Source organism: Cyprinus carpio, chromosome A5 (assembly GCF_018340385.1).
Source record: "Cyprinus carpio isolate SPL01 chromosome A5, ASM1834038v1, whole genome shotgun sequence".
NCBI classification, from domain to species: domain Eukaryota; kingdom Metazoa; phylum Chordata; class Actinopteri; order Cypriniformes; family Cyprinidae; genus Cyprinus; species Cyprinus carpio.
Window position 1 is genome coordinate 16,010,534 of NC_056576.1, and position 27,667 is coordinate 16,038,200.

Sequence of the window (27,667 nt, forward strand, 5' to 3'; positions counted from 1 at the left end):
AAACTCAAAAAGACTGAGCATTATTCGGGTAGAAATAATAGTTGGTACTGCATTATTAGCTTTATATGATACAATAAATTAATGGTATAATCTACAAATCTCTTACAATAAGTCACCTTTTGAATGATTCATGAGCAGAGTAATGTAGAAAACAGCACTCAAAAACAGGTCTCTAAGCTATTCAATTACTCATGGTCTTACTCAGTTTGAAGTAAAAGTAATCATAAAAGTAGAATTATTTTCAAAACACACCACCAAAACATATTTAAAGATCACAATATTTCAGAGATACTAGGAGACTCACTTACATTATGAGCCACATGTTCAAGAGATGCTAACTCATCTTCTTTTGTAAATGGTATGATTTTATCCAGTGATATTTCTGTTTCTCCATGACTTAGCATATGAGGCCTTTCCCCATATACAAAGTTACATTCAGTTTCATAAGGGACTTCAGCCATCTTTGACACTGTATCAAAGCACAAATCTTTATCACTTTCCTCCCTGACAGCATGCGGATGCAGACATGGGTGACTGAAGAGGTGAATGTCTTGAAGGTTTGTGGAGTCGCGATGGTACGACACCAGCTCATTGCTGAAGTCAACCGTTTGCACAGCATTCCGAGAGCACAACTTCCCACATCCCAAGAGACTGGAGAAAGCTTTGCGGAATTCTGCATTAAATGCATAAACTACGGGATTCAAGGTAGAGTTCGCCCATCCACACCACACGAACACATCAAAAGTCGTCTTATTGATACATGGTATCTGTCCGGTGTTGTGGAGGCAAGGGTCACAAAATAGCACCATGCAGTTGAGAATGAAGAAAGGGAGCCAACAGCAGACAAACACACCCATGATCATCGACAGGGTTTTCAGGACTTTGATTTACCTCTTAAATGCGCTTTTTAACTTCTCTTCAGGTGCTTTATTGCAGCTCTGGCAGGACTGAACATGCTTAATGGTGCACTCTTGCATTGATATCCTTCGGATCTGCCTTTGCGCTATGAGAAAGATGCGAGTGTAAGTGACAATCATTATGGAGACAGGAATGTAGAAGCTGATTAGGGATGAAGTGATGGCGTAAGTGCGGTTTAAACTGGCATCACACTTTTCAGCCATTTCTCCCAGGTCTTCTTTATGGCGGAGACTCTTATGCCAACTCAGCTGCACAGGAATGAATGAGATCAGAACAGAGAGCATCCATGCCACTCCAATCATGACAAATGCTACTCTTCTTGTCATTTTCTGCTCGTAGCTCAAAGGGATAGCAATAGCCCAGTAACGATCCACACTTATGATGCACAGGTTAAGAATGGAGGCAGTGGAGCACATGATGTCAAAGGCTATCCATACTTCACAGAAACTGCCGAATGGCCAGAAACCCACAATTTCAGCGGCTGCCTTCCATGGCATTACAAGAGAGGCCACTAAAAGATCTGAGACAGCCAAAGACACTACAAACACATACGCCACTTTGGAGCGCAGATGACGGAACCGTACCACTGTGGTGCACACCAGAGCATTCCCTAGAAAGGTGGAGAGCACAAAAATGAAAAGCAGACAAGCAGTCGTGGAACAAGTTATTAGTTCTGAGACATAACCTTCAGTCTGATTTACCATCTTCTGGGATTTCCCTGGCTGCAACCTGAAAAATGAAGTCCTTTGATTAAGCATCCGTTCTTCGGGTGGTACATTTGCAGATAGTTTAATATCCAAAGACTTCAGGAATTCATCCATTAATGAGAGGGTTGCCTGTAATTGAACCTTCCCTCCTTCCCTCAACCAGAGAAGTGCGTGAGAATACAGTGCAGAGGGTGAGACTAATGATCTTGGAAGTAGGACTAGTGGGAGGAGCCTAAAAAAATTTAGTAGAGAGGGAGACTGTGACTGCTGTCATATATATTATTTATCTATTTTTGATATATTTTTAATGATGTATTTTCAATTTATGTTTTCAGTGATCAGGCTCTTTCAAAGTAATTCTAATACTTATTAAAGAAATAGCCTTAGGCAAGTGGAAAATCTTTCTAAGGACATCTGCTATCTGACTAGTTACGCCTAATTAGCATTTGTGGATTCATTTACAGTTCTGTTCTCCTAAATTCACTGTTATCCACAAGATGGCAGTATACAATAATATCCCACAAGAGAACAGACAGCGGTTCCTGTGATGGGAGGTCCGACTCATTTCGGCGAAATGAATCTTTCGAACTGTTCGTTTCAAAGAACCAGTATAAAAAAGCTGTTATGTTCAGCTGTTGTTTTACGATATTGTGTAATTACGCCATCGCGTGGTCCCCGATCAACTTTTATTTATTCAGATCGGTTATCAGCCACGATTAAGTTCATAAAACTTAAAAATAATTTCCATTGGCAATAAACAATCGTACAAACCGTTGCTGAAAATAGGTACGGTATTTATTAAAACCAATGTTTCGTATGTGATCTGAAACGGCAAACTGTAGGCTACTACCTTTTCTATTTCTATTGCATTATTTTTATATGGCAAAAATATTAAGACTAGAATGTGTGCTAGGACAAACAAATTAATTGATGGATAGTATGCATGCTATGCTTCGCCGAATTCAGCCACGAATCGGGAATCATTCAGTCAGGTTTTGTGAACCGGTTCAACGGATTCGTTGACAAGATCGCATTAAAAAAAAGAGTCGTCCAAGAATTGAAAATAACTATGAGGTTTCAGATATTTGTCTTACTGGAATACATTCGTCCCAACCCAAAGCGACAACACCAACATACATAAGTAGCCTACTATTAGTGCAATTTGTTTGCACCCCCTCCCTCCCTCCCTCCCCCCCAATTTAATCTGTCACATTTATTATTTTGGTTTTAAGCAACCGACTTCGTTTAGGCACGTACATCATGTCTGTTTCCTCTGAAATTCCAGTTATGTGCCCGTGCGACTGGAGGTCCATGAGGTCACCAGCCCACAGTGGTGGGCGTGAGGGGGCAGTTCTATAAGGCGTAACTTTTTGTCTCGACTTTCCTGAAACTGTATGAGATCAACCAGTGAAAGTTTAGGGGATGTGCAACAGCTGAGAGAAGCAGAGATTCGCATTCGGAGGAGTATTTTACTGTGAAAATTGCACTCGCAGCAAAAGTAAGCTGACAACTGCATCTGCTTTGCTTCATTAAGCTATTGTATAATCGCATATGTTTTTCTTATTTCAAAGAAAATAATCAGAGTTGTACTGAATATTTCGTTTTAAATTCTGTTACCTGACATTCTGGTTTTACAATACAGCATGTTTCCTTGTAAAATAGAAGAGAGAGAGAGAGAGAGAACAGTGATTCTAATGGTTAGGTAAGACGTCATGCTTGAGTTAGTGGGATAGGATGCAAGTACAAGCAGTTTATGACTAAATGAGAGATACAAGTTGTGCTGTTGTTTGGTTTATGTGATTGCATAAGATATTTCTTATATGTGCCTTTGCTTTTTGTTCAGGTAGTACACTGGGCTATTGTGTTTAGGTAGAATTACACAGGACTGTGACCCCTTGACATGTGAACCCTTCAGAATCCTATTCATGGTGGTAAGGGGACTTGCTGTCTGGAAGTGCAAAATACTAACAGACAAGAACCAGGTCTTTAGGACAGGAATGTGAGGCAGTTCCAAAGCTTTAGATGGCTCAGAGCAATAGGTCTTGTTCAGGCAAATACAAGTATATACCAAATACATTTCTGAACAAACCCTTTGGTCTGTGTGGACAATACATCCTAAGATCCTGAAAAGATTCTGAAAGATTTATTCATGCTTGTGTAATTTAGTTTACACATTTAGTTTTAGTTTAGGTTACAGGCTTCACCATTGGGATGTATTTTAGACAATAACTTTTTGAATGTGTTTGAGAAAGTGAGCGGTCTTAAAAATTGCTTTTGTAGAATTGGCTCTTTTATCTTGGATTAGCAACCTTAAGGGAACCCTTGGAAGCATGTTACTTTTCCCCCCTTTGTTTCCTTTCCTTTTTTTTTTTTTTTTTTTTTTTTTGCTTTTAAGACAAAATGCCAGTTAATTTTTTTTTTTCAAGAAAATTGTACTGCAGAACCAAAACATCTTGAAGACTCACTCTAATTTTCTGCACAGTGGGGTTCACATGTTTGAGAACCCTAGCATGTATTTTGCTTTTCTTTTTTTTTTAATTAAATACTTTTTTATTAATCATTTTTACAGTCAAATTTATATTATAAGCATTAGGGGGGTTGTGCATTGCACATGATTGTGCAAAACCTTTGAAAATTACCTTTTGTACAAAAGACTTCACAATGTCACAAATTTGCTTAGTTGATCTAAGATGTAAAACTAGTTAAAAATCCCAAATAAGTATTATTCCATTTACATCCTAAAACATTCGGTGTATTTACATGTTTAAATCAGGTTTTAAATGCTATATTTTCAATTAGAATTTTGTAATCCACTGTGTATGAAGTGCCCCCCCCCCCCCATTCTTTTCCTCCATATTCAAAGTGAAATTTATATTTTTTCTGGTTAGGGTATGGACATTGTAGTTGAATAGTATGCCACAGTGTGGTCTAAACAAGTCTCTGTGTTCTCATTATTGCACTTTTTGATGTGGGCTGATTTGGTGATGGATCCTTGAGCTCAAGATTTTGATAAAAGTGCATTTGATTAAAAAATAAGTACACATAAATGGCCAGTTGGAAATAGATTGAAACGGATGAACTATGTCTGTTAGCATCAATAATGTCTTTCTGAACTGCCTTTAAATAGTAATAACAATAAAACCTACTTCCATTGCTTCACTTTCACTCCCCACCCCCTCCTTTTTTTTTTTTTTTTTTTTTTTTTTTGTAGGCCATAAAAACCTCCTGAGCCTCTATCATTATGCTGGCCCTCTGGTCTGTGTCATTTGTACTATTGTGCATATGGAGATTTAGCTATGCACAGTATGAGCATCTGGGTTACCTTCCGGGCTACCAAGAACCTGCACAGGACCTTTATACTATTCCAGAGCTTCCTAAAGATACACCCAGGATACAGCTACGTCTGGCAGGAGAGAAACGCAAGCACAACGAAGGGCGCGTTGAGGTCTTCTATGAAGGGGAGTGGGGGACTGTGTGTGATGATGATTTCACCATTCATGCAGCCCAAGTTGTATGCAGAGAACTGGGTTATTTTGAAGCAGTCTCCTGGTCTCCATCATCTAAATATGGGAAGGGAGAAGGTAAGACAATGATACAATGTGAAACTAATGAATTTTTTTCTCAGTTAAAATCACGCTGCAGTTAAAGAAAAAGTTAACCCCAAAAATGAAAAATGTATGAAAATGTACTCACCCTCAAGCCATGTAAGATTGGGGGGAAAATGGCTTTACATGTTTTGCTCACCAATGATGTAAATGGGGGCTGTCAGAATGAGAGTCCAAATAGCTGATAAAAACATCGCAGTATTCCAGTCATGTGGATTATTGTGATGTTTCTATCACCTGTTTTCAGTCTTATTTTGACCGCACCCATTCTCTGCAGTGGATCCATTGGTGAGAAAGTGATGTAATGCTAAATTTATCCAAATCTACTTTGATAGTATAGGTTAGTACATGTCCATGGAGTTTGTTTATTTATTTATTTCAACTCAAGATTTTAGGTTATATGTATATGAATGTATGGTTCTAGAATTTGTCCTCATACACCCTTTTGACTTCAATAAACAGTTTTAATGGACCAGTGCTGTGACAAATGAATTTTAAAGCTGCATGCATAATAATTATGAAAGAATTAGCAAAACAGTGAATATCGACAATATTTCATTGATATTCTTTTATGGAGTATTGATGACATTTAGAATATACATGCACTGACTTTCTGTGTTTTTAGGTCGTATCTGGTTTGACAATGTCCGTTGCACGGGGAATGAGAGGAGCTTGGCCCAGTGTGAGTCTAATGGCATAGGAGTGTCTGATTGTAAGCATACTGAGGATGTCGGGGTGGTTTGCAGTGACAAGAGAATCCCAGGATTCAAGTTTGTGAACACCCTTACCAACAACATCAATGTAAGTGAATTTAATACAGATGGGTTTCTTCTGTTATTGTCTAAATCTATTCAGTGGCATCATGCCCATTCAAATTTTTGAGCCAAATTAATTTTGAATGCAACTTCAAAAGGAACAGACACAAATAAATATTTTTACAGTCATGTTCCTTTTTATTGTAGGTTCAAAATGAATAGTGCCCCAAAGCCTTTTAGTAAATTTTGCTCATTTTGAAGCCAAAATATGTCATTTAGTGATTTGTGCAAAATCAGTGTTTTTGTGTGCAGGTGGTTAGGGGAATCTGTCCAAAATTTTACAAAATATTAATTTATAAACACAATACAACCAAACAGTTTTAGCATTAAATGTGAGATGTGTTATATATCCATTTATGTGTATTTTGTAAAGATGACTTGCTGCACATGCTAGAAAATTCTGTGCAGGTGCAACGCAGCCTCTGATTCACAAAATGCAGTCAAATGTAGAAAAAAAGGTGCAGTTTAGCCTTGTGGTGATCAGACCTGATGGTTTACACTAATTTGTTTCTGTAAGCTACAGAATACATGGAGGACTGATTCAATGCAGGACTTAAAGGTCTAAAATTCTTAATATTCTGGAATAGCGACATTAAATCTGTTAAAAATGTGTGTTCTTGATTCGGTTCATAATTCAGAAGTACATAATTTAGTCTCACTGGCAGTCAAGTTCTCCATCTGGGGCCAAGGTGCAGGTTTTGGCTGTGGGCCCCTCATGAAATTGTTTTCTAGGTAGGGGAAACTAGGTGCGTGATGCCCCTGAAACTATTGTGGCTTTTGTTTTCCTTTCCAATTGTTCAATGCATTCTTTTCCATTTATTTTCACACCCAGAGCTAAGTGGCTTGGTTGCTAGGCAAATGACAATGGAATGTTTAAACGCTGCCTTGTCACATTTTTTTTTTACGCTACCCAGATTTATGCAACTCGGCTTTATCTAAATTCATTTTCGAGTCCAGTAATAACAGGATTTGTCCCCATCCTGTCTCTTTCCATACACAAGCTGCTCAGAGCCGACAGCGTCATCATGAAAGAATGCATTAAGCACGCAGAGAAATATTTCATGATAAGCGCTCTTGTAAACAAAGAGAAGTGTAATTCCAGTCTTTGGATGAAACACAGACTATAGAAGATGTGACAAATATGATTTCAGAATCTTTGATTGTAATTCTCAGTGTAATACCAAATGGAAACCTTAATGAATGCCCATCTGAGCACTCATTACCACTGTACTTTGCAGCAAGAAAAATTCTGAATATACATACACATTTCAGAAAGATACCTATTGTGTCTGAATATCATTTCAAATGATTATTGCCTTTTCTAAAAGAATAGGGAATATATGAGTCAAGCAGTGGCTAGAGGGAAGTCTAGACGTCTTAGATCAGCTTCTATTTGGTAGTCTCCAGCTGAGAAACCTGGAGAGAAAGCCAGAGTCAGCTTTTCCGTCTACTGATAGCGGGCAAGGGGCTCCACAGTTAAATCACAGGGAGGTTTACCATAAGCCGGCCACATTCAAGTCATCTGGGAATGTTCATAGGCAGCCCACTGTGGCCTTCCTCAAGTTAAAATGGGAAAAATTATGTAATGTATAAGTGTAGTACAGGAATGGCATATGTGGAGGAGAGTCCAAAGTTGAGACTTCAAAAGAATATGCAGACAGGCCTTGGGGGAGAATACTTGAACACTACATTTTCCAGGTAGTGGTATGGAATAACTGTATATTTTTACAGTATACGTAATAATATGCTCATTCACTTCGCTCAGATGCATTGATCTAATAAATCTTGTCAAGTTGTTTTAAAGGGGTCATATGATGTGATTTAAATTTTTCCTTTCTCTTTGGAGTGTTACAATCTCTTGGTGCATAAAGAAGATCTGTAAAGTTGCAAAGACTAAAGACTCAAATCCAAAGACATATTCTTTATAAAAATTAAGACTTGTCCACACCCTCCTAAAATGCCTCGTTTAAACGCGCCCCCACATCTCTACGTCACTGTGTGGGAAGATTTGCATAACACCGCCCAAATGTTCTTGCAAAGAAAGAAGGTGTAACTTTTATTCTCGCTGTAGTATTGTTGCTGCCATGTTGTGGAGACGCTGTGTTTCATTTTGAAAGCGAAACTACTTCTTTGGCCTTTCAAAAGAGGACGATATCCGCTTTGTCATGCCTAGAACTGATTTGTGCTCGTCGCTGAGGAAATACATTAACTTCCCACTGTGGATCGCCGGATCGGCTTTCACCGTGGAAGAAGCGGAGTACAGCCCAGGTTCGTAATATTTGTCCTTTGTCGAATCCGCCGGCCGTGCCATTCTCAGGTCCGCCAGCCGTTCCTCACTCAAGCCCACAGTGTGTGACGCTGTGTGACGCATTTTATGGAGGAGTGTTCTCTGAACCTGCAGATTAGCCTTCAATGGGTCTGTGCTCGAAGGCTGTTCCTATAAAGTGGGGCAGTTCTAACTTTGCGAGGACAGTCTGGTGCTTCTGACTCACAGCCTGTAAGTATGTTTTTTATATTCAAAGAATTTGCCACTGTATATTTTTCTACAGCCTAATTTTTATGTAAATGAAGTAAGTAAAATTTTATTTATATAGCACTTTTAAGCTACAACACAAAAAGTGCTGTACACAATATAAGAACAAAGTCTAAAAAGATACATTTATGCAGGGCTATACACAATATATGATGAAGCAAAAAGAGCAAACACTAAAATACACATAAAACATCACAAAATATTAAAGGCAATCGACATTTAAAAACAGACATACATTCAGATGATCTAATATCCACTGGCAAACTATTCCATAGTTTTGGAGCCCTCACTGCAAAAGCCCAATCTCCTTTTGTTTTATATCTGGTTCTTGGAACTGCCAGCAATTCATTAAAAAAATTTCGTACGGTCTCAGAAGCTCAGCTAAATACAAAAGTGCCAAACTGTTTAAAGCCTTAAATGTCAATAAAAGAATTTTAAAATCAATTAATCTGGCTGCAGCATTCTGTACTAATTGTAAACGCGAAAAATTACGATAATTCAAAGAAGAAAACAAGGCATTACAATAGTCAAGACGGGAAGAAATAAAACCATGAATAAGCTTCTCTGTATCATTAAAATTAGAAAACTGTCTCACCTCATTTCTTAACTGATAAAAACAAGACTGAACCAACTTCTTGACATGAAATTCAAAGTTTAAATTGGTATCAAAATAAACACCCAAATTTCTTACTACCTGCTTATTATTCGGAAAAACCCTATTTGATTTTTATTCGAGTTCTGACCAATTATCACAACTTCAGTATTTAGCCATCCAAGTTTTTAAATCTATTAGACATGCTTGTAGGACATCAAGACTATTCAGATTATTGGAACTCAATGATATGTATAACTGTAAGTCATCTGCATAAAAGTGAAAATGTATATTATGATTTCGGATAACAGCACCCAATGGAAGCATGTAAATTGAAAACAAAATTGGTCCTAACAGGGATCCCTGCGGAACTCAACATACAACTTCATGAACAAGTTGTTCTCCCTGTTTAGAAAGAAACGTATGTAGTTAGCCATTCATATGTTTTTAGTAAATATTTCCATGCCATTTACTCCATTTATTTAGCTCTATACATGAAAGATGAATCCATTTTTGCCAATTCTGATAAATCTAGGCAGTACAAGCCCTGTATAAATCAGGACCAGTGCCCCGTCCACCATTATCATGGAAGAGTGGGACACGCAGAAGCAGCAGGAAGCCAGGCCTACCATGCAGACACGTGTTATGTAATACCTTGATTACAATCACAGGGAGTTTGTGCCTTTATAAAGTACTACGAAGTTCAGGGGAAGTTGCATTATTTATTTGCTGAAGAGTTAACGACTGTGTTTCATTCAACATCCTAAATGGACTCAATATGACTTTGAAATATGTATTTTTAAGTCAAGGTATTTCATAGAAATGCATGTTCGAAGTCATCTAGTTTTGTTAATGCTTTTACAACAGCTGAAGATAAACATGGTCACCACCACTTCGTCTCAGACAGATGCTGCTGATCAGCCCGGAAACAGTCAGACATTATTTTTCTAGTGACTAATATGTTCCTCATCTCGGGAGTCTGGCCCAGCATGTACAATTATTCTTGCTCTACATGTTCCATGAATCCCCCTTTTTAAATCCTTTTTTCAAGACCGTACTGTACTTCACAAATAGTCTTAATAAGTCTATAAGTGTGTTTATAATGTAAATGTTATGCAGTGTATATACTCTATACATTTCCTGCACACATGAAAGGTCAAAATGTGACTGTCATTCCTTACCTTTGGGTAAATAGAATAAAGTAGTATTCTTGGTTAATGGATTTGATTGTAAATTGTTTTTTTTTTTCCTGTTAAATGCTTTCAATAACTGAGGGATGAGTCAAAATTACATTTGAGGTAATGAACTGCATGCCACAGATGCTTGATGGATGTCATATTGAAAATAACCCGTAATATTCCTTAAACTACACTACATTTCAGTGATCAATGATTTCAATGATCAGTCACAAACACTCACTTTCTCTGTCTCTTTAAGTCAGTGTTCATTCTGTTTACTTATCTGCCTCTCCTCCCCTTCAAGTTACATACTTAAGGGAAATGATACACCCTACATTAAACAGGATGTTTATTTCTATGAAGTAGCAAGCGTAATCTCTGAAAATGCAAATCAAACCACAGCTAATGTGACTAACAGTGTCATTTACTGTGGGAAGAGTTGTTCTTTCAGTCTTAAGCCTAGCCTTCGCTACTTTGTCGCCCTACATTCAGTATAGCATGTGACTATTGCTTGTGGTTTTTTAAGTACATTTAGCTTTTGACCCAAGTGGAAAAACACATTTTTTACATTCCTTAGGATTCCGAGGTTTCTATACATGTAAAAGTTTTCCTTGAAAACTGACACCAGTGTTCAATGTTGTTTTTTCCAATGTTCAAAGTTCTTGTAGGAGATTGTTAGGTCAGAATTAACTGCTAAAAGAGTGGCAGTCAGAGAAAGAATATAAAGACAAATAAACGTGGAATGGCCTGTGCTCTCCAATCTTGTTATTTTAGGAAACAGATAATCATCACTTGTGATAAGGCTCTCAGTCTGTCTAACAAGACAGGCCAGGGCATTTATCCAGCAAAATAGACAGGTTGTCTGTTAACTGTTGTCGATCTAGACTGTTTTAAAAGCTCAGTCACAGACAAGTATATGTAAAAACTATGAGCATTTTGTTATCACACTTTTATGTTATAAGTTGGGGGAAGGGAAAATGGTAATAGGAAAAGGACTCCATCTCCAGAGAAGCATTTAGCATGTCTTTACAAAGAGTTTAAAAACAAACAACAGCCATTTTTAACAGAAGAAGTTTCTTAAACAGGACACCATATTCAGTATACAGAAAGATGAATGCTGCATTTGATACTTTTGTGCTTTTTTTTGTTACAACCATGTCTTTGTCTCCATCTTTAGCTTGTGACAGTAATATCTACCATTTGTACTCCTTTTATGGATTTTGAGACATTCATTAAAATTTTGTTCATCAGTAAAGTTATTCAAAGTTGTTAAAGATGTATAATAAAATCATCACTGCAAGTTTTTAGTTTTTTTTTATGTTAAAGTTTTACGTTTTCGTAGGTTGAACATTTTTAACTTGGGTATGTTGCTTTATAATATTTTTTGAATGACAATTTGTGGAATTGTTTTATGTTATTTGTATTGTTTAGTTGAAGACTCTCTCACTCTTTTTCTTGTATGAACGGAAAAACAATGTGGGCTGTGTGACATTTTCCTTTTCACAATCTGTCTGTCGGCTAGTGGAAGAAAGCCTGTCAGTTCACCACTTGCGCCTCTGACTCCTTCTACTGTATGAGCAGTAGGAGGGTTCTCTTTTTTATTTTTGAAAGACAGAGCAGTCTCCTGAGACGCTTACTTACATCCACAGAAGGACAAGCCCTCATAAATCTATATCCCAGCTGCTGTATTTTTCTTTCCTAACTGCAAAATCCAGTTACCATGGTAGCCAGCCACACATGTTTAGGAAGTCTTTTTCTTCCTCTTTTGTGCTATTAAATCACACCTCAGGTGTTTTTTCTTCCAACCTTATTTGAAGCTTTCCACATTGCCTGTTTAGAAAAGAGTTAATTGAAACCACATGCAGCTGATATATGTGCAATTGTCTTTGAACTCACTGATCAAATCACAAAGTAAATGGTGACTTCACTCAAAAAATGGAAAATCTCATTTATCAAGACTACAGAGTTACTTTTTTATGATGGAAATTCACTTTTTATTATTATCCATCAAACAATGTGTTATGCAACATATTTAAAAATTCATGATGCTGTGTTGAGATGATTGCTGTGTTGGGGTGGATTTAGTTGCCTTTATATGCCATTTTAGCTGGTGTTTTCCTGTAACTTTTTATTTCAGCCTTTGATAGGAATGCTTTGTTGCATTACACAGTAGTTTAGATAACAAAAACTGTTTATGAAAGGTTTACTTGGTTTTGTGCCAAGTCACGGAAACTGCTTCTATATTTTGATGTCTTTTGCTGACCACAGAGTCCAATTTAGATTTTGGAAAGGCACAGTTCTTCATTAAATCCGTTCAACCTGTGCAGAGTGACAAACAAGCTGTGACCACTTGGTCAGAGACATTAGAAAAAAGACTGACCATTTCATTCACAAAAAAAGTCTTTCTCTTGATTTACAGAAATTACCATTTCGTGTTTTTGAGTGCTTGGTTGTTCATTTCAGTTTTGTTTTGCCTCATGAAAATTTCAGACATTTTAAAATCCAAAATAGTCTTTAGGTCATATTAATGAACGCTTGTCATTCTAGAACTCTATACAAAGTGTATCCATGTTGGAATAAACCCACATAATTGCACTGCTTGCATTTCCAGTGTGGTACAGTAAGGATATCCTATGACTCTGCCACATGTTCATCAACAACCACATTCTCATTCCTAGTTCGAAATCCCTGACTTCAGCTTGCTTGAGTTTTTTTTATTTATTTATTTTTTTTTTTTTTAAATGAAAGACACCTTCCTCTTTTCTGGTTTATATTGTCTTGGGTGTTGTCCACTTCATGTTCTCCTACACTTTTCATGAAAAGTTAAACCTTTTACAGGCCAAGGAGCACTTTTATGCCTGGCAATTGCAAAGTTCTTTTTTTTCATATTAACTTTACTTATACTACGAATGAATGCAGTCAAACTTATAGCAAAATGAGGTAGCTCTGCATGTTGTTTCAGGGTTAGCATCATCTGAGGTCCTCTGAGGGGTTGGCATCATCTCTTCTTAGGTGTTCTGGATCCAGATTGGAGCTTGTGCAAATCCTAGTTGCCACAGGATTTACAAAACAGAGAAAACAAATAGAGACATAATTGGCATAGCTGCTGTTCCGGCCAATTAAAATTAATTGGTTTAACCCAAGCTAACAACAATGCAATAATGCACATTTGATCAGATATAACTTCAGTTCAAAATTATGAGATTTATTATTTGAATGCTTGGCCAAAGAGATGTGTTTTCAATCTTTTACATTTTGAAATGTTTTTACTGGAATCTTAAAGGGGACATTGGCTGCCCATTTTTCACAAGTTGGTATGATTCTTTAGGGTCTTCATGAATGTCTGTATCATACTTTGGTTAAAATTACTCAATGGTTGTGTGGTGTAAAACAACACCCTTTTCACCCTTTCAAAAACAGCTCTGTTCACAATGACTCATTTTAGTGCATGTCTCTTTAAATGATTATAAATGAGCTCTCTTCTGTGGGGCATGTAGACACAAGACAAAGGATTTGCTGCCTTGGTCTTATTCAAATAGCTAGCTTTCTACATAGAATGTGGCTGCAAATTGAAACAGTTTGCTGGAAGACACAGTTTCAGACTCAGACATCCCATAACAAACTGGCTGTGTGCTTTCTTTTCAGTTTTTCTGAGCTGGCCGATATGCCAGAAACTATTTAACTAAATCAAAAAAAATCTAAAAAAGTGAAAATTTCATCCAGTATCCCCTTTAATAGATCTTTCATGAATAAAATTATTAAAGTGTATTTTCAAAAACAAAAATCTTACATACCCCAAACTTTTAAATGGTAGTGTCTTTAACACAAATTTAAACATATTTTACAAAAATGTGGTCAAACTATATCATAAGGCACAGAGGGCAATGGAATGTTTAGGCCACTATATTTACTGAGCTCAGCATATAGTCTTTCAAAACTCAACCCACATGGTCTCATTGCGTAGGAATGTAGATCTACTTCTAAAGCTCTTCATGTAGTCTTAAAAGTCTACAGAAAGGATTTAGCTTAATTCCTTCTGAAGCATTTAGAGTTTATGTAGGCCTAGATACTTCCTGGAAGAATTTGGTGTTAATCCAGAAAATTAATAATCAATAAATAAATGGGATGAAATGCATTTAGATGCTGCTATGTAAATTTAATGTCATAAGAGTTGAAGTGCTTTCTGATATTCAGTGTTTCATAAGATGTTCTCCATGTACTTCAGTTTTCCAGACTCTCCAGTAAATTTGGGGAAAGAATTTTAACCAATGCACCTTTGCCTGATTATCAAGGTGTCTGGGACTATTTGATGTGAGCTTGAAAGCAGTGACCTCTTCTTTGCCTTTTTATTTATCGACTATATACGTCAGAACCCATTAAATGCATTTTTAAGTCTTGCTACAGACGTGAATTGTAGTTGGCTTAAGGGTAAACACGGCTGGAAGTTTTTTCAGAGGTGGAGCAGGTCAACAAGTCCTGCTGATAGGATGTTTATAATGAAGTGAAGAACTGTAAAACCGTTTAGTTTAAAGTGTTAAAGTTAAAGTGTCCAGTTAAGAGTATCACAACTTTGAATAATGCTGACACAGAACAAATTGAAACTTTACGCTATTATATATATGAAAACGGAGCCATAATAGAGTAACCCTCCTGACTTGTCTGGCCTTCAGTTTGTCACTCTGCAATTATTTTTCTTACTAATACAAGAATCATCGTATACCATAAATCAGCTTTAATGTTGCAGTAACAATACTTGTCTTCTTTCGCCCTTTAGAGTCTGAACATTCAGGTGGAGGATGTTCGTATACGCCCCATCCTGTCAACATATCGTAAGCGCATCCCAGTGACAGAGGGCTATGTGGAGGTGAAGGATGGAGGCAAGTGGAAGCAGATTTGTGATGATGAGTGGACTCAAATGAACAGCAGGGTTATCTGTGGCATGTTCGGCTTTCCTGGAGACAAGAGATACAACACACGTGTGTACAAGTGAGTTCTCAGTTTCCCTTCAGTCGAGATGTCTTTTTTTGCAAATATCTCTTTAGAATATAGATTTCTTTCTTCATAAAAGCAAAAGTAACTTTGGTGACCTAGGAAAAATGTAGAATTGTAATATTTTACATGGAGGTACTCCCCTTTTGATAATAAACATCCCACTACAGCAAAATGGAAATAAAGTGCACATGGAGTTTAATAGTTTGATTGTATAGTTTTATTTGGAATGTACACTGACAAATATGTTTCATATGAAAATATGATCATGTTATCTGTTGAATTCCATCCCGTGATTCAATCTATGGAACAAAGCAAATGTTTCAATCATAGTGCTACTATAGTGTATGAATTCTGAACAGCTTTGATGCGTCTTCTGTTGTCCAGGGACCCCTGGGGTCCTTAAAGGTACTGCAGGGCCTGTGTTAGCTTATGTATGAATCATACAAATTTCATAAAATATACAGAGGTTTTAGTTTTGTAGACAAGTGAACCTAGTTATCCAATATAAGAGTTTCATCACAAAATTATTTTACTTTATTTTTTTACTGAATAAGGGTGGACTGAATGTTCAGGGGAAATCATCCTGGTGTAAAAGACATAAATCTTAATCTGTTAATCATAAGTAAGACATAAATTTTAATCTGTTAGCTGTTGGTAGCAAGCCTGAAAGAAAATACCCAACATTGGAAATAACAAAAATAAACATGCTGCTTTTCCATCAGCACTGGTCAAAGAAACCACTGGTTACTGCTCAAGAATGTCTAGGTAAATGATCCTTATTTTAATCACATCATAGCGAGTCCTTTAAGAATTTCCTTGTAGATAAATCTCTGTAGCACTCCTACAAGAAAATAGACAAATAAATAGCAAAATCTTCTGAGGGCAACTCAAACTTATACTTTCTGCTAAGCTATTACATTCCATAATGTATTCGAAATGTATGACTCAAGAGTATATCTTTATGAGCACTTTCATAACTATGTGGAAATCAGCCCTAAAGACTAGTTAGGGCTAGATAAGAATTAATCTGCTGTATGAGAAAACATACAGGCACAATGGAAATTAAAGCTTTATAGTTGGTTGTATTCTTAGACTCTTCGGCTAAGCTACGTGCTTCCTCACACATGGTGTGCCTTATGAAATGTGCAGGCGCTGTCTGTTTTTTTTTTTTTTTAATTGGGTGCTTGATGTTGGGGGGAGGGGGGCACGTAGCCAAAGGCTGTAGTTTTTTCAGCATGGAGCCAAAATGTGCTTCTTTTCAACTACCTCTGTCTGCCCTGTGGCTTTAAACTGTGCTTTCATAAGAAAACTTGGACTATCCTTTCAGAGGATCGTGCATGAATGGCTCCTGTAAATAATATGGCTCTTTCCCTCGCTGGAACAAGCAGACAATGTTCTCAGATGGTGAAGTATAATTGCTTTCCCTACAGCTGTTCCCGCAAACAATATAAATTAACTGCCTGGTTATATGTTCAAGCTTTTGTAACAAATCGTTTTTTTTTTTTTTTTCTTTAGATCAAATCTGTGAGTTAAATGCTACGTCTAGCATTTCTTTTGTATCTTCAAAAGCCTGTGTGTGTGTGTGTGTGTGTTTGTTTGTGTCCACATTTGTTTTCCCAATAGTGGTTGCAACAGGGATCTGAAACAGACTTTGGAGCAATTCCAGTGTGAGACGTTCTCTCCCTCCAAGTCTAAACAAAAAACAAATGTGGATTGTGTATTTTTTGTGAATGACGGCCAGTATACTTCTGACAGGGCACTGTTATCATCATGGCATTTTGCATGAAGCTTGTTAAATATTCTATTTGTAGGATGAGCATCATTTTTCCTGCAGGAATATATGACGTCACTTCAGCAACGTTTCATCTTTTTACAGTTCAATGTGTATCAAATCTTTAATGCAGTCATGAATCATTTACTAGTTTTATTATGACTAGGATCTTTCACTTGGGCCTATACATGAGTTTTGTTTTAGTTATGTTTATTCAATTTAATTCTTAAATTCCCTTTGCTTTATTTCTCAGGATGTTTGCCCGCCGGAGAAAGCAAACATACTGGGATTACTCCATAAATTGCACCGGAAATGAAGCTCATTTGTCTAGCTGTAAGCTAGGCCACACGCTTGCCATCAAAGCCAATAGCACATGTGAGCAGGGCAGTCCTGTGGTAGTCAGCTGCGTCCCTGGCAGAGCTTTTGCCCCCGCTCCCATGGCAGGATACAAGAAGGCCTTCAGACAGGAGGTGAGACCAGATGATGTATTTCTTTCAAAAATGCAAGAAGCCACAAGTCCACATGAGGTATTGCTTTGTGCTGAACTTCTGTCTCTCACCTTTTCAAAACTATTAAAGGGATACTCCACCCCAAAATGAAAATTTTGTCATTAATCACTTACCCCCATGTCGTTCCAAACCTGTAAAAGCTTTGTTCATCTTCGGAACACAATTTAAGATATTTTGGATGAAAACTACGAGCCTTGTGACTGTCCCATTGACTGTCAAGTAAATTACACTGTCAAGGTCCAGAAAAGTATGAAAGACATCGTCAGAATAGTCCATCTGCCAACAGTGGTTCAACCGTAACGTCACACAACAGTCACAAGCCTCCTGGTTTTCATCCAAAACATCTTAAATTGTGTTCCGAAGACGAATAAAGCTTTTACAGGTCTGGAACGACATGGGGATAAGTGATTAATGACAGAATTTTCATTTTGGGGTGGAGTAACCCTTTAAGTATGGAACAGAGCTCAGCACAGTTTCTCTCCATGGTGATAGTGAATCTTGATCTAGACTAAGCGGTTACTTTAAAGTGAATCGTCTCTTACTTATTTAAAGAAGTTTTTAGGGCAAAAGTGGCAGTTTTTGAGTCCAATATTTTAAGTTGCTGCAAACTGTGATTATATGAATACTTATGTTAGAGAGCGAAGAAGAGGATATTTTTGATTCTCTAAAGCACTGTGAAGCCGAAAATGACATCACTCTTTCCAAATTACATATATAAGTGGTCCATGTGGAAGCTTGCCTGTTACATACCATTCAGCGAGGGCAGTGAGTTCATTAGCATGATACAGATCTGCACCATTTAAATGTATGCCTGAAAGAATTCCTATAGAATATATAGATTGATTTTATGGTCAAAGATGAAGCATTACATGAAATGAATGCTTTTATCCAGCAATGATATATTAAATTGATCAAAAGTGACAGTATGAATTTATGATGCTCCAAAAACATCCATTTCAAATAATTTCTTTCCATTTCTTTTGAACATTCTACTGTGGTTGCCAAACAAATATTAGCAAGCACAACTGTTTTGCGGGAGAGAAATGGATTTATCAACTTTTACAATCTTTTATAATGATGTTAGGCTTATGATGTCTGGAGGATTGTCATGCACATCTGCCATACGAATTGCCTGAATTATTGGAAAACGTCTCAAATATGAATATCCTTCAATTAGTTTATAACCAGAGATGTTTCAGCTCTTCATGCTAAGAGGAGTCATTCTCTTCCTCTTCCTTCACAGCAACCTCTGGTGCGTCTCAGAGGTGGCGCTGTAGTTGGAGAGGGACGTGTGGAGGTGTTGAAAAACGGAGAATGGGGCACGATCTGTGATGACAGCTGGAATCTCGTAGCAGCTACTGTGGTGTGTCGTGAGCTTGGATTTGGAAGTGCCAAAGAGGCTCTTTCTGGAGGTCAACTTGGACAAGGTGCATATAGTTGAATTGAACAGAAGGTTATAGACAGAACATTACAACCACCTTGACTTCTGTGCATTTGCTTGGGCCCTTTTTAAGTATTCATAGCACAAGGTGCTCTGGGGAGATGGAGGACTAAATTTGATATGTTGCTTGTTATAATGAAAGTCATTTCCAGAATTTGCTTTGGGGAGATGGAGGACTAAATTTGATATGTTGCTTGTTAAACTTGAATAAAACTGCTTTTATGACGCTGGGAGGTCTGGAATCCCCAGGGGGCTGCAAAGTGTGGGAGGAATATTTTTTTTTCATTTGAATCATTTTTCTTCTACAATGGTATTTTTGGTGCCACAAAAAAAAAAAATGATTAAAAGATTACAAGAATAAAGTTATAGAAGTAGCAATACAAGATTAAAGTTGTAATATTTAAAAAAATAAAGTAAAAATTATGAGAATATAAAGTGAAAATAGTCGCAGATTTTTTTTTTTTTTTTTTTTTTACATGACATTAAAATGCTGTCATACACTTCAGTTTACATCTTCTTTTTTTTTTTTTTTTTGCTTTAGTACAATGGTAAATATAAGCAATTTAAAACCCAGTTTTTAAAGGGACAAGGTGCTCTGGGGAGATGGAGGACTAAATTTGATATGTTGCTTGTTATAATGAAAGTCATTTCCACCTCATGTTTGTCATTTTGGAGTCAATTTGAGTTCTGAAATTTAAGGTATGTTTTTATAGTGCAACGACCTTCTATATGTAAGAAATTGGGGAAATTTAGATTTTATGATTCCATGTTATATTAACATATTTTTTGATGTTTGCTGTTGTTCACATAAATGGATCTTGAAAAATGTATTGATGATTTTATACATTATGAAATGGGTCCTCATGGGGATCATCATGTTTTCAGACCCCAGGACTAAATAATACATTAATGCAATAATTAATTCATACAATACAGTGTATCTGAATGTTTTATAGTAGTCCCACCATGCTATTTCAATTAAAGGTGTTTGGTTTTGACAAATTGCATGGTTCCATGTTTGTTTTAGGTCACTAATCTATAGTTATCCTAAAAATGATCCAAATGATATGGTAGATAATGGTTATATAGCCTCTGGATTGATAGGTTTAAGCTGAAAATATAAAATCTTTCTCACTTGAAAACAAGTGTTCCTTAAATTCTTTCATAAATGCATACAATAAGTATTTAAAGCAATGCACCATGATTCTTGTGATAAATTATGTTTTGTTTGATTTGTTTTTTTCCCCCTATCATGCCATCATTAGATCTGTGTTTAAAGATATGACTCTTGTTATACCTTTAAACATGCTTTACTGTTTGAGCTACAAGAAACAGTTATGACTAAATATATGTTTATGACTATTTATGGATGTGTCTCTGTATGAAAACGTATATTTTCCAGGAATGGGCCCTGTACATATGAATGAAGTTAAATGTTCTGGCTTTGAGAAGTCTGTCACTGAGTGCCCCTTTAGTATGGACAAAGACTCTGAAGGTTGCAGTCACGAGGAAGACGCAGGCGTGAGGTGCAATGTTCCTGCCATGGGCTTTCAACAGAGGGTAAGAACTCACTGTTTAATGCGTTAGTGGTAACTTTAAATGACTGAATATTGAAATGTATTTTTACCGTCATAGCATAACATGGCCACTGTGCTCTTCATTATTGCAGCTGCGTTTGAGTGGAGGTCGTAACCCCTTTGAAGGTCGTGTGGAGGTTCTAAAGGAGCGCAATGGTTCTCTGGTGTGGGGGACTGTGTGTGGTGAGGGCTGGGGCATAATGGAGGCCATGGTGGTCTGCAGACAGCTGGGCCTGGGCTTCGCAAGCCATGCTTTCCAGGTAAGTTTCCCCCTTAAAACCCCACCAGAAATGGACGTTTAAGTCTCACATTAAGGACTGTCACACTGTGCTTATCTCTTGGTTACCAGAGTTACAATAACCAAGATAATCAGGGTTTAGAATGACCCAGGGTTAACAGTTTGAAGTGTGATCCTTTTACACTACTGACACCTCAACAGACTGTTAGTAAGATATGTCTATCCCTCTCACCAGGTCGTCCCTTGATCTTAGTAAATTGGATGTTGGCCTTTTGAAGAAATTCATGGTATTCCAACTTTACATTACTATTCAGCTCTTTTTGTATAAGCAGGGATGGTGGAAGACTGCTGTTAGTGAAATCAAAGCTATGTGTGGGCTGAAAGTTTTGCAAAAGCTTGAGAGATCTCTACTTGTAAAGTAGCTTTAGAAAAATCAGATCACATCAGTTCTGGAATGTTTCAGGCCAGTTATCTTGACACAACGTGATTCTGGTGGTGCCCATTAACTGTCCCTGCTGATGGTAAATAAGAAATCGCAGCATTCTATTCCTCAGGCACATTGTCTAGTCTAATGACATTGCATCTGTCAATTCACAGATGGGATTTTGTAAACAGAGCCAACTGGTGTACCTTCGAAAGAATGTCCCCTGATTCTGTTTGTTAAATATGTCCATACAGAAACAGTTTTTCTGTTTTTCTCCTAGCAGTGCGCTCTCTCAACTGACTTGTACTGCATCCAAGATGAAATTCTTTCTTGTTACAGCTTGGGACAAATGAATTACTGCAAGGAAACATATGTACTTGTAAATCTGAAGTCTGAAATGAATCACAGTTCTGTTAGAGTGTGATGTGTTTTCCCGTTGCTTTGATCTGTTATGCAGAGCTCGGCTTGAAGTCGTCCTGTGAGAATGATGGTTCTGATACTGATAGAGAACAACGATAATTAGTAGAACAACCAACTGTTTAAGACACCTGTTTTCCTCAGATTAACCTTCTTAAATACATGCTTTCTGACAGTTATAGATGTCTGTGTTTACGGTTGCCAAGAGAAACAGTTACTCCCTTCTGGTTTTACATTGTTAAAGATAAACACTTACACCTGGGAAGCATTTAAGAGAGTTAGAGACTCTCGGTTTCAAGAGGAAATTATATCTCTCCATCAAATGGATCTTAAATAGATGATAAGCTAGAACAAAACAGTTGAATCCTGCAGGGTTGGAAAAAAGGAGTGGTCTGCTTTTGAAGATGTTAATGTTGTGTTGACAAGTGATTTATGGCTGGAAATGGTTACACAATATGGATTGTTTGTGTTTCTTTTAAATAATGAAATCATTTGATGGGAAACTGATAGGCTCACGAATTTACAGCGTAGGTAACTTATAATATAGTAGCAAAGAGAAAAATTTGTTGCTTTGGATACTAAGTTTTTTTATTATTTTTTTTCTATTTTTTGTTTTTTTTTTTTTTCCACTGATTTGCTAAGCTAGGTCTAGGATGCTGAGGACTCTCTCCATTAGAACAAAGAAGTCCCTTGGGTTTTGATAGGGTGACATGCAATAGCACCATCTTGTGGTTATTTTACTGTTTTTCTCTTTCTCTGTTAACATTTTCCCTGTTTTGTTTTTTAACATCTGTTCTTCCATACGAGTGCATTCAGTGCATGCATTCTTTCCTTTACGCCAGTCTTATAACGACACCTAGTGATGTGAATATAGTATCATGAAAAAGCAAAAGTTTTAAGTTACAGATACCACATGATAAATGTTCTATTCACAATCCACTTTAATTTATGAAAAATTACCAATAATAGATGAGATTTTATTTTTAGATTTTCAGTTTTCATTTTAATCTCAAATAGTTTTTTGTAATTTTGAAATGTGCCGTTGTCTATAATATGTGCATAAAATGTGTAATGTTTCTATTTATGTATTTCCATTAGTTGACAAGGCAACATTTTTTAGTTTTTGTTTAGGTTTTTTAAAGTTTAAGTTTTCATTTGCTATTTATATATTATATCAATTTCAACTTTATTTCAAACAATGAAAACATTTTTATTAGTTGTATTTTTAATTAACAAAACCAACACTGTACTGAGATAAAGCAAGTAGTATATGCATCTTAAATATTATATATGCCTCATACATGTCTGCTCCCATGATGCAACTCGCTTCATGTAAAATAAAACAACTTTCACTAGGCTATGATGATATTTGATATTTGTACCATTTGAGTCTACTCATGTGAATATCATTTTTTCAAAAGTACTTTATGTTTAAAAATTAATAAGTTTAGAATAATTAAGAATTATGAATAATATTTTGAATGAGTTAAATTACTTGGTGCATCTTTAATAAGGTAACAATCTGTACAATGATAAATGCTGTCTTTATATTCAGTGTATTTGCACTTCCTTTAATTTTCCCGGTAGATTGGATGAATGATTTGAGCTGAGGTGTGATTATGTGTTTGTACAGGAGACATGGAACTGGCCCGGTGCAGTGAATGCAGATTCAGTGGTAATGAGTGGGGTGAGGTGTGCAGGAACAGAGATGTCTCTCTCCCACTGTCTGCATCATGGAGAATATCTCAGCTGCCCTAAAGGTGGAGGCCGCTTTGCTGCTGGAGTTTCCTGCTCTGAGAGTGAGATTATTATCATCATATTCAAATATTCAAATCCAGTTATTCTTATATTTTTCATTTTTATTCATTTATTTTTATGACTTAAACTAATTTGTTTCTGGACAAAACACTGCCCTCTACTGGTTACGTTGAAAATAACATGCAATCCAGTTTGCATTGTACTGTATAAACACTAGCACATATATACCCTTTCTGCTTCATTTGTACCAACTAAATTAGGGAAACAAGGGATGCCATGGCTAGTGATAGATGAAAAGTGTGTTGTCAGTGTGTACTTTTAAATCTTTGATCTGTGAGCTGTTAAAGGAAAAATCAAAATTGATAGATGTGTTTTATATATATATATATATATATATATATATATATATATATATATATATATATATATATATATATATATTGGTATTGTGTTGTTTTGTTATTTTAAAATACTGTGAGAACTTCTGTGGCTGCTCATCTTGCCCAGGACACTTCTAAAAAAGAGATTTTTAATCTCTGAAAGTTTATTTCCTGGTAAAATAAAGGACAATAAATAATGTAGCTTGTGGTTTAATATGTGTTTAAAACCCATCACTGTCAGATAATATGGAGTTGAAAACAAAGAAAAGTGCATAAACTATTCTGGACACCATTCAACATCTGTTTTAAAACTTTAGCTAAGTTTTGTTTGTTTGTTTTTTTATGTTCCCTGCAGCTGCCCCAGATCTAGTGCTCAACCCCCAGGTGGTGGAACAGACCACATACTTAGAGGACCGTCCTATGTTCATGTTACAGTGCGCTTATGAGGAGAACTGCCTGGGCTCCACTTCCAGTTCCACTCCTGCCAACTCCTATCGCAGGCTTCTCCGGTTCTCCTCCCAGATCCACAACAATGGACAATCTGACTTCAGACCCAAAGCCTCCAGAGAGAGCTGGGTTTGGCATGACTGCCACAGGTGAGGGGTCAGATAACTGAAAACTGAAATCATATTAATATGATTTCTAAAGGATCATGTGTCACTGAAGACTGGAGTACATTCAGGCTGCTGAAAATTCAGCATCACAGGAATAAATTACGTTTTGAAATATATTAAAATAGACAGTATTTAAAACTGTAAAGCTATTTCACAATATTACTGTTTTAACTGTATTTTTGATCAAATAAATGCAGCCTCTGTGAGCATAAAAGAGTTCATTCAAAAACATATAATATCTTACCGACCTCAAATTTTAAAAACTGTAGTGTATATTTTTACTTGGAGTTTGATTTATTTTCTTTTTACTGTTCCAGGCACTATCACAGCATGGAGGTATTCACCCACTATGACCTACTTAGCAACAATGGCACCAAGGTGGCAGAGGGACACAAAGCAAGCTTTTGTCTAGAGGACTCAGAATGTGATGAAGGTATGAGAGAATGTGCCTGTTTTTGTAGCCCACTATTGTAAATAGTATTTCCCCTCACTCTAACTCTGTGTATAATTGGTATTGAAATTGAATTGGTATTAAATTTACAGTAATGTGATCAACTTTTATGATATGCTCTTTGTATTGGTAACTTTATTAGGAATTGAGAAGAGGTACGAGTGTGCAAACTTTGGTGAGCAGGGGATCACACTGGGCTGCTGGGATACATACAGACATGATATTGACTGCCAGTGGGTGGACATTACTGATGTTAAACCGGGAGACTACATATTCCAGGTTATAATGGCATTTCCAAAATAGTAGTAATTTTAGTACCAAAGAAATTATTTTGAATCCTGTTATCCTGGTTCTTGGAAACAGACATTGTGATTAATTGTTTTTACTGACTGTATTCACTCTTTCCGACAGATCGTAATTAACCCCAATTATGAGGTTGCAGAGACAGATTACACCAATAACATTGTCAAATGCAGATGTCGATATGATGGTCACCGTATATGGATGTATAATTGCCATATAGGTAAACAAACATTTATGAATTATGCCTCTTCACATTGACTTGTCATGAAAAAATTTTTCACATGCCATTATTTTGGACTTTATTAGTCCCTTCACATTAAATATGTATATTTTCTAAAAAGTTTAACTACCAAAAAGTGTCTAAATACTTCATTTTATAATATAAATTGTATCATTTGAAATTTATCTTTTTGTTTTATTTTAAAGTGTGCTTATTCTTTAAAAATGAAATGTAAATGTAAAATGTACATTACCACTTAAATATTTTGGTAGTTTTTTTATATATAAAAGTTAATACTTTTATTCAGCAAGTATGCACTAAATTGATCAAAAATGACCATGGAAACTTTACTAATGTCAGATAATATTTTTATTTCAAATACATTCTGTTGTATTGAACATTCCATTTGTCAAAGAATTCTGAAAAAAATCTTTCCACAAAAATATCAAGCAGCAAAGCTGTCTTTAACATTGATAATAATACAAAATCAATCATATTTGGATCATGTGACACTGAAGATTGCAGTAATTGCTTCTGAAAATTCTACTTTTGCCATCACAAGAATAAATTAAAATATATTTTAAAAAGAGTTATTTTAAATTACTGTTTTTACAGTTAAATGCAGCTTTGGAGATTTAATTCAAAACATTAAATTTCTTACTGACACCTTCATAAATTTCAAGTAAAATTATATGTTTGTATAATATAGTATCCTGTATAGCTGTATAGTGAACATCACTGTAATTCTGTCTCTTTTAGGGGGCTCCTTTAGTGCAGAGACAGAAGACACCTTCCCTGGCCTGATCAACAACCAGGTGACCCATAGGTAAAAGTCTGGTGCTGAAGAACATCCAGAAACCACGGCCAACCAGTGAGATTAACAAGTGCCCTGAACCACTACACCTCTCTAGAGGGCCTTTCATCTCTCAGCAGTAATTCCATGGTACTCTTTCAATTATGCTCAGTGTCACCACATAGGCAGCACAGTCCTCTACTGTATTACAGGACTAAACATCACTTTTCAATTGAGAACTCAGATTTAAGACAGAAACTGACTCTGAAAATTGGCTGAGATTAACAGACTGAAATGATATTTTTCCCTCTCACCACTGGGCCAGTAGCAATTCTGAAACCTCATTCTTTCTTTCTTTGCTGCTGGTGTTGAAAATGAAACTGTGGATAACTCAAGTGAGCTCACTTCAGACATGAAAGGAACTCTGGTGCACTTTTTTATTTTTTTGACCTGACAGGATTTGTGGTTTAAGTCTTTTTGTAAGCGTTTTGATAAGCTGAGAGGACTTTCCTCGGATGAGTCTTCTGAGAGAATAATACATAAATCTACAGAAAAATAAAGGCATGAAGAGACCAGTTCCTTTTTCTGTGTCATGCATTTCAGCTTAATACTTTGGCATTTTGAAAAACAAGCTGATGACTTCTGCTTATAGATATTATTGTCATTATTCAAGTACCTTATGGGTTTGTAGAGGAAACAACTGATGCATTAGAAAGATATAACGAGCCTTCCAATATTTTCTATCAGTGTCCAATTTCATCAGTATTTTCAGAAAAGATGTTGTTATATTATGAATTGCAGTGTAAGAAAACTTTGAATATTGCCTTAAGCCAACCAATTCAGATAAGTGGTTCATAAACACGGCATCCTATTCGTTTTGTTTTGGGTTTTTGCCCACCCTGTTCTTATTGTTATTTTGAATTCACTGAGGGGGGGACAGTCATTATGAATTATTTGCCCTATTGAATCTGACTGGAGACATCACAAGCAGTCTGATCCTTTTCAACTATTCATGCAAGGGTATTCATAGTATTTCATCATGCAAGCATTAAATAACTTATTTTAAGACAGGGATGCTATTTCAGAATTTCTTTGTTTTTCAATGTGGAATGTCTTTCATCTGTTGTCTGTCAATGGTGCTAATATAGTGTTATCCTCTGTTTTTTGAGGTACAGTTTCAGCTAATTTTATATTTTACTTACTTGAATGGATGTAAAAATCATGGATGTATGCGATGTATCGTAATAAACATGCATTATTTGGCAAAGAAAAACAATATACATTCCTACACTTTGGACAAATGAATTCTCTTCAAGCCATTTTCTCCATATCGCACCCTCTTGTGGTGTATTGCAATATGGCAAACACATTGTAGTTTATCCACTAAAGGGTGCTCTAACAAAATAAAAAGGTGGAGTTTTGGACTCCACC

At 36.4% G+C, this 27,667-nt stretch overlaps 1 protein-coding gene and 1 pseudogene across 2 annotated transcripts; one reads left to right on the forward strand and one right to left on the reverse strand.

Moving 5' to 3' along the window:
* Positions 1-195: 195 nt before the first annotated feature.
* LOC109100430 lies at positions 196-1,622 on the reverse strand (annotated as a pseudogene).
* LOC109100379 (lysyl oxidase homolog 2B) lies at positions 571-27,509 on the forward strand. Of its 2 annotated transcripts, none has more exons than XM_042755226.1 (14): positions 571-705; positions 4,837-5,206; positions 5,856-6,031; positions 15,123-15,334; positions 17,365-17,581; positions 18,864-19,047; positions 20,464-20,621; positions 20,731-20,898; positions 23,351-23,516; positions 24,211-24,451; positions 24,787-24,902; positions 25,063-25,199; positions 25,332-25,443; positions 26,203-27,509. In XM_042755226.1, exons 2-14 carry the CDS (start codon positions 4,867-4,869, stop codon positions 26,271-26,273), a joined length of 2,298 nt encoding a protein of 765 aa, XP_042611160.1. In that variant the 5' UTR covers positions 571-705; positions 4,837-4,866; the 3' UTR covers positions 26,274-27,509. The 2 variants fall into 2 exon arrangements, with proteins under 2 accessions (XP_042611160.1, XP_042611158.1); XM_042755224.1 differs by lacking the exon at positions 571-705 and adding an exon at positions 2,971-3,123.
* Positions 27,510-27,667: the final 158 nt, after the last annotated feature.